The following is a 7,616-nucleotide window of genomic DNA, read 5'->3' on the forward strand; positions in this document are numbered from 1 at the left end:
ATTCAGATCCTTCAGGCAAAGTAGAAATACCATAGCAAAAATACTAAAAGTTCTTCATTCAAAATGTTAACCAGTACAAAAGTATTACCAGCTATATGCTGGCTACTTAAAGTATCAAAGTAAACGTACTCATCATACAGAAACACTCCTTTCTGAGTGTTAGTATTACATAGGCTAATAGGCTAATTGTATCTGACACTAAAAGAGAAGCACAACATCCATTTTAGGCTTATCACATCATATATCGAAAATCTTAATCTGAAAAGCAACTAAAGCTGTGAAATAGATGTAGTAAAGTAAAAAGTACATTTCCCTCTGAAACAGAGAAGTAGAATATAAAGTAGCATACAATGAAAATATTCAAGTAAAAGTACCTAATAATTGTAGTAAGTACAGTAGTTACTTTCCACCACTGCATTTAGCTGTATCATATGTAAAATGTGAATGTAGTATCTAGCATCACATAAATGCATATCCCTAAAACACAGCACAGTAATTAAGTAAATGTACTTAATTACTTCTTATTTCTAATGTTATCACTTATTACTTCAACAGGGATAAATACAGTTTTTCATCTTTGCTCCTGATCTTCAGATTCTGTCGGTACAAATGCAATTTTAACACTGAGACCTTTGTTTCATTGCAAAACCAGCAGATTATGATGGTGTAATTAACTGTTAGCCAGTGCATTTATGTGCAACCACTACAAGAGTGTAAGCACTTAGGAAAAAAATATTACAGACAGGGCATTTAGGTCAGTTACAGTCATGGGTTTTATTCACAAATTTTCATTTGTAGCTAGCCTGCCACTGACATAATATTAATTAAGAGGAACTGCTGCATCCATCCAATAAGCAAAGGCTTTATGGTGTTGACTCTTGTATGAAAGAATACAGCTTTTTGGTCCACTGTCTCTCAATTAATACTGCAGAAAAAGAGTAAACATCTGCTGCACAGTGGTCCCATCTGCAAATGTTGTTGGGCTAAAAGGTATTTAAATTATTTTTTTTTAGCATTTCATTGCATTGTTTAACTTTTGTTTCACCCTTGATCAAAAATGGTGACATATCGATAAACCAGAGAGTTAATAGCAACACACAACAAACCTCCTGAACAAATATCCCAATTCATCAAGTCACTGCATTCATGTTCTAGGCCGGCTCTTGTTTCACCACACTCAGCTGCAGTAGATTAACAGATTGTTTTATTGAATCCTTTGCGTTGTGAAATTGGCACTTTACATTCCTGTATGGCGTCATGCTGCACCTTGATAGGCCTCCTGTTGGGTATTTAAGGCAGCAGGCATACATCAGATGCTGAAAATTAACACTTTATCTGAAAGACATCAACAGATCTACTGCCACATATGAACCACATGTATCAAAGCAGGAGATACAATGATACGCATCAACACCGCAGTTGTTTTGGGTGTTTTTTATGAGGAAGTCTGTAACTGGATGGGCCGCTGAGCTTACAGTCAGTACAATATGGGCAGTTTGAGAAAAGGTTATTATAAGTCTATTGGGACACATCATTACTTCATAGTTAATGAGTTTGTGGTAATCTGTGAACAGATTAGTGGTGCAATCAGATTCAGCCCAAATGTTACATTTTAAAAGGTTCAGACCGCTGCGACTCACTTTTCTGCTGTCCTTGTTTTTTTATGGGGCATTTTGGTCAACAGTTCAAGACAGATAAATGAGTAAATGAACAAGGTCCTGACTCTTTCACAGACTTTTTAAATTACGCTTAATGTGGCTACCCCTTTTTGAGTTTCTGTTTCTGTTTGACTGCATGTTCAAAATAAAATAATTATAGATTACATTTGTTTAACCATTGAATTGAATGTGTAACCTCATCTGTAAGTTTTGTTAAAAGATAAAAAATTGATTTCTTCATTAAACAATAACTAAAGTTGTTTAAAGTGTTTGCACTTTTGTCACTGCAGCTAAGCATGTTTAATCCCCAAACTTCTGATTCAGATTGGGAAAAGCTTTGTCTGTCCATCACAAGGCAATGGAAATTTCTCTTTGAGATGGTTTATAAGTAAAATAATACAGTACACATATAAAAAAAATAAACAAGGTAAGTACTGTGTGGCTGTAGAAGAAGAAGAAGCAACGTACAAATATGTGCAAAGTCCTTCTCTGCTTGTTTATAATGGCAGTTGTAATCTAAAGAAGGAAAAATGGAGGAAACTTCAGGAAGAGCAACAGGGAGGAATTCCTCTTCCAGGAGGATAAGACATGCATGTGCTACAGCACTCCCTGTTGAGTGAAAAACACGTTTAAATGACAAAAGCAGTTATTATTCCATCATTGCCTTTTAATTTCAGAAATGCCAATTAGCTAAGCATGTTATATAGGAAAATGTGACATAGCCTAAATAAACTGAATTTAAGATACATTATAGCTAAATACCCACTGACTGTGTGCAGTAAATTTTACAGTTATGTGTGGTTTGTTTTGTGTGTGTGTGTGTGTGTGTGTGCTCAGCTCAGAATGATCACATCTAACATTCAGTCTATCAAACAACTTTAGTTAAGAACAACATTTCCCATGTGTCCATGCTCTGTTCTTATCACCCACATCAGCATAAACACAGTCAGTTGAATTATGTAAACCAGCTGAGAGGAAAGTTCGTCTGTCCAGATGTTTTCTTGCAGAAGCCTTACTCAGTTTGACAAGAACTGGCCCTGAATCGATAAACTTCAGATCAAAGAGTTCCCGCAGCAGAAGCACAAACTTTTGGCGATTCCAAACTTCCAGGGAGTTTGAAGGAAGTTGCTCGTTAGGACATTCTTCGAGGGATTGCAGAAAGGGGGTTTGTTAAGATTAGTCTCTTTGTGCTTTTTCACGTGAAAGAGCCTTTATAAGGCGTCATTTTGTTGGTGACGGTGGTGCGCTACACAACACGAAACGGACTGCAAAGTTTCATTTGTGCATTTCAACATGGCAGCGTATACTTTACCTGAGGGATTCACGGACTTTGATATGTTTACATTCGGCTCAGCGCTTCTTGTTGGGGGTAAGTGGGCCATAAGGCAAGCCGTTTGGCCGAGCTCACAGGAAGACATGTTTCTGCAAGAATTAACAGTATATTTAGAAAGCGATTCTTTACACAATAAAAGCACCTTCAATTGTGTAAATCCCAACTATGCATCCTGCTGTTTATTTGTTTCTCACTGTGATGTTTGAAATTTAGCAGTTTTTGAGTCCCAAGCTTAGCCTACTCCACTTTACTTGCTGACTTATCATAGTAAAGCTATAAATAAAATGAAACAAGATTTTAAACTATTCTAGGCACTTGATGTTTAGAAACTTGTGATGTATGAGTGTGAGATCAGGGTGATATGACTGTGCTGATAAATTCCGGTGTTATCAGAAATTTAAGGGACATTGAGCCTATCTCTTCTTCTTTTATTTAATTATTTTTTACACTTGCAGGCGTGCTTGGATTCTTCCTCAATGCCATCAGCATTGTGTCTTTCCTCACAGTGAAGGAGATGAGGAATCCCAGTAACTTCTTTGTGTTCAATCTCGCTGTGGCCGACATCTGTTTGAATATTAATGGGCTCACAGCTGCATATGCCAGCTATATCAGGTATCAAACAGAGGGGACAGTTATTTTCCTTATGCAGGCACTTTTTTATCACTGCGAGGGTTATATATTGCTTTGAGCAATCAAACAAAAAATTATATTGTTAGTATATAATATTAGCCAGTGGGAAGCACAAGCATCATAAGCCTTTGGGTTTCGTAATCCAATCCACATTCAACTTTATTCAGTGTGTAAAGTTCACAGTTTTCAAGCAAGCCTATTGGAAGTGACCTAACAGGCTCTTAATTGGAATGTAGCAACATTTAACTCAGATTTCTATGTCCTTTTTTAACATCTTATTCATAATTTAGTGGTTCCCAACTTGCATGTTAGAAGGGTCAGATATACCCAATAGGGGGGGGGGGGGGGGCCCTGTTGACCCCCCTTTATTTCTCCCATGCTCTGTGCATGGTGCATGTATTGTGTGTATTAAGCATAACACCCTAAATCTAGATTTTAAAACAGGTCCTCACGATCAGGTGATGTTACAGGTGTCATTTTTATAATCCAGCCTTGTGCTTTGGGAAAATAAATCTCAGGGGTTGCAAAATGATTAAATTTAATTTGTTTTGGTGAAACACTGGAGAGTTTTACCTCTTCAGGACGTTGACAATCTGAGAAGGGCATATCACTCTTTGGATTACCTGCTCACAGCTTGTGAGTAGGCATTGTTTGGATATAAAAGGTCACACTCTAGAAAGGTTGGAAAAGGTGAAGTTTTTCAAAAATGTAACCAACAGGCTTTTACAGCCTTATGTAGTTTTATAATAACACAGCTTGTGATAATGGGTATAGGCTACATTCCTCTGCATGCTGGAGTATGATTCAAATTTTGTTGTCTTTTCTAGATATTGGCCATTTGGTCAAGATGGATGTGCCTATCACGGTTTTCAGGGGATGATAGCCGTCCTGGCGTCCATCAGTTTCATGGCTGCCATCGCTTGGGACAGATATCACCAGTACTGCACGAGTGAGTGCAGTAAACTCACTCTCTTAGAGGAGCAAAATAAAGTCCATTAAAAATTAGTAATACTCCCTTTAAAAATGGTTAAAGTCAAATATTAAAAAAACAGTTTACAGTTAACATAGTGGTAATATCCACACAAAACTAAAGTTATTTTTAATCCGAGAGCTAGCAACACAACTCCAAATGAAAGCAAATGTTGCTCTGTGTCTGCTATATGACAAACTGAATGCCTTAGAATCAGTCACACCTGCTTTTGTTTCTGGAGAAAAGCAGACACATGTCAACACATGGCATTAGATTTAGAATTAATATTATTTATTTATTGACTTTTATTCTCTTTAAATCATAATTAAATGGCTACTCACATCCAAATGACATTATGCATATTTTAATTCTGTAGAACAGAAGCTCTTCTGGACCACTACTCTGACAATGAGTGGCATCATCTGGATCCTTTCCATCTTCTGGGCTGCTGTTCCTCTCATGGGATGGGGCGTCTATGACTTTGAGCCTATGAGGACCTGCTGCACACTGGACTACACTAGAGGGGACAGGTAAATAAATAAATAATATAGGAATGACACTAAAATGGGAATGGACAGTCTATTGTTGTTTTCATCACTATCAAATGGTAAATGGCTGCATTTATAATTTATATAGCCATTCCACCCATAGCCCTTTTTTCATTCACTCATTCATACACACACACACACACACACACCCACTCATATACCGATGGCAGCAAGCTACCATGCAAGGAGCTGGTCTGACCACCTCTATAGTCAGCAATGAATGATGACTTATTTTGACAAAACAACATCTACACTAACAAATACAGCTATCCATATCATTTTTACACATATATTTACCATATTACATATTATTTCTTACTATTTCTCTCTTTCCAACAGGGACTATATGACCTACATGCTAGCTTTGGTGCTGCTCTACCTGATGTTCCCAGCTTTCACCATGTGGTCATGTTACGATTGCATCCACAAGCACTTCAAGAAGATCCATCACCACAAGGTGAATGTGCTGCAGTAGCCCCTTAAAATCCCTTTCAAAGAAACACTCCATTTCTTTTTGTTTTGTTTTGGTGTTACAAAATGCACTTTTCTACTTTGCCTGAACATAACTGACTTGTTTAAGCCTTTTCCACATATACACAGCGTCCATTGTGACTGTTATATTTGGACACACAGACACATAGTGATGCCTCCAACATGTCACCAGCTACCTTACTGACATCAGTGATCAGTGGCAATGTATAATGTAACATATAAATAAATAAATTGTGCACAATGAATTCTTTAGATAATCCCGAAAAAGGACACACAAAATTTAATGCATCTATTGTATAGCGAGTTTGACCTCAACTGTTACCAGCCCATAACACACTTACTGTCAATATATTTGATTCAAGCCCTGTGTGTTCTGCACAACTTTGTCCACAAAATTGGAGAAAGTGGATGCCACTCCCTCTGCTCTCTTACAATACTTACTTACAACTACTTGCTACTATATAATGATTCCCATTATTTGACTAAACTTCAACATTTCACCTTTCACTGTTTTATCTTGCCTTCCTCAGTCTCTTAACATTAGGTTAAAACTTCTGACTTCAGTGTAACCTATCAAACTCTACTGACAAAAGTTAAATGTTGTCTTATTTCCAACTGATTATTGTTAATAATAATAAGTTATACATCCACTATATTACATGTGTAAAATCGACAGTAACACAATGAAGTTTGTTTTCCAGTTTAACACCAGTTTGCCGTTGAGGGTATTGCTGATGTGCTGGGGCCCCTACGTCCTCATGTGTGTCTACGCCTGCTTCGAGAACGTCAAGTTTGTATCTCCAAAGCTGAGAATGGTGAGCACTTATTAAGATTAATTCAGTCCAACAGTCTGTGGGAAAATACAGTCACAATTATGAAAAAAGGAAGGAAAGAAGTAATGTCACTGCTGATTTAAATATAAAGTGGGTGGGATAATCTGGCTAAACTGTTTGCTTGTTTACAATCTGTCTGATAATTTGACCGCTTATGTTTCTTACTCTGTTGGGACTCTGTTGCTGTCTTCTTACATCAGCAATTACTTTGTTGAATACAGTGTTTTCATAACCGACATCATGGCCAAAACTGTAAATTGTAATAATCTCAAATCACCCATTAATCAAGTATTTAGAAAAATTATTAAATGAGGAAATACTTGTTTCTGCTCACAGGTTCTTCCAATTGTTGCAAAGACAAATCCCATCTTCAATGCTCTCCTCTACTCGTTTGGAAATGAGTTCTACCGAGGCGGCGTGTGGCACTTCCTCACCGGACAGAAGATTGTTGATCCGGTTGTTAAGAAGTCAAAATAAAAGGAAATTCAAAATGTTCTAGCTCTTCTCTCCAAAACCAACATTTCCTCTCAAGATAGGTTCCTCGTGCTATTGGTAAGGTGTTGTAAACATCAATGAGCCATTTAGATGTGTGTACAGTTATATTTTCAGACAGGGACAGTAGCTAAAACTTAGGACACTCTCTGCATTTGGAGCCACCAGAGCACCACTGTGCTGGATTTGTGTAAATCTACAAAATGTGTGTGGCAGGTAATTTATTCATTTTCAAATGATTGCATTCTTTCTACAGGAATTTGTGTTTAACCTGCACTGCTCCTCTGTCCATGTTAGACCACTTACAATAAACATGTTGCGTTGCTGCTCTTTCTCTGTATGCTCTATCTACTTTAAAGTGGTTTTTAACCTGAATAATTGACCTGCTGTAAGTAAGAAGCCCAATGTCAACAGTTGGCCAGCGTCCAGAAATGTCTTCTAATGACATGGCTGTCTAAAGTTAAGCAGATCAGCCTTTGTCTTGTTGTTAAGAAGGCAGTTTCATGATGTAACTTCTACATATAGAAAGTAAGCATTCACTGTGTTAAGACTGTATTATGCAATTATACTATAGTCAACACCTGCGCAAACATTTCTAAGTAGCTTAAATGCAGAAAGAGGTAGATATTTTTTTTACCTCATATTCCTTATCTCAAGCTC

General features: G+C 37.3%; 1 protein-coding gene across 2 annotated transcripts; it reads left to right on the forward strand.

Annotated features, from left to right (window-relative positions):
• Window positions 1–2,622: 2,622 nt before the first annotated feature.
• Window positions 2,623–7,286, forward strand: rgrb (retinal G protein coupled receptor b). Of its 2 annotated transcripts, none has more exons than XM_046069921.1 (7): window positions 2,623–3,027; window positions 3,447–3,603; window positions 4,449–4,570; window positions 4,968–5,121; window positions 5,479–5,596; window positions 6,333–6,446; window positions 6,801–7,286. In XM_046069921.1, the coding sequence occupies exons 1-7, from the start codon at window positions 2,952–2,954 to the stop codon at window positions 6,939–6,941; spliced, it is 882 nt and encodes a 293-aa protein (XP_045925877.1). In that variant the 5' UTR covers window positions 2,623–2,951; the 3' UTR covers window positions 6,942–7,286. The 2 variants fall into 2 exon arrangements, with proteins under 2 accessions (XP_045925877.1, XP_045925878.1); XM_046069922.1 differs by having other exon boundaries at window positions 2,623–2,823.
• The last annotated feature ends 330 nt before the right edge of the window (window positions 7,287–7,616 follow it).

Source organism: Micropterus dolomieu, linkage group LG14, assembly GCF_021292245.1.
Source record: "Micropterus dolomieu isolate WLL.071019.BEF.003 ecotype Adirondacks linkage group LG14, ASM2129224v1, whole genome shotgun sequence".
Taxonomy (NCBI): Eukaryota; Metazoa; Chordata; class Actinopteri; order Centrarchiformes; family Centrarchidae; genus Micropterus; species Micropterus dolomieu.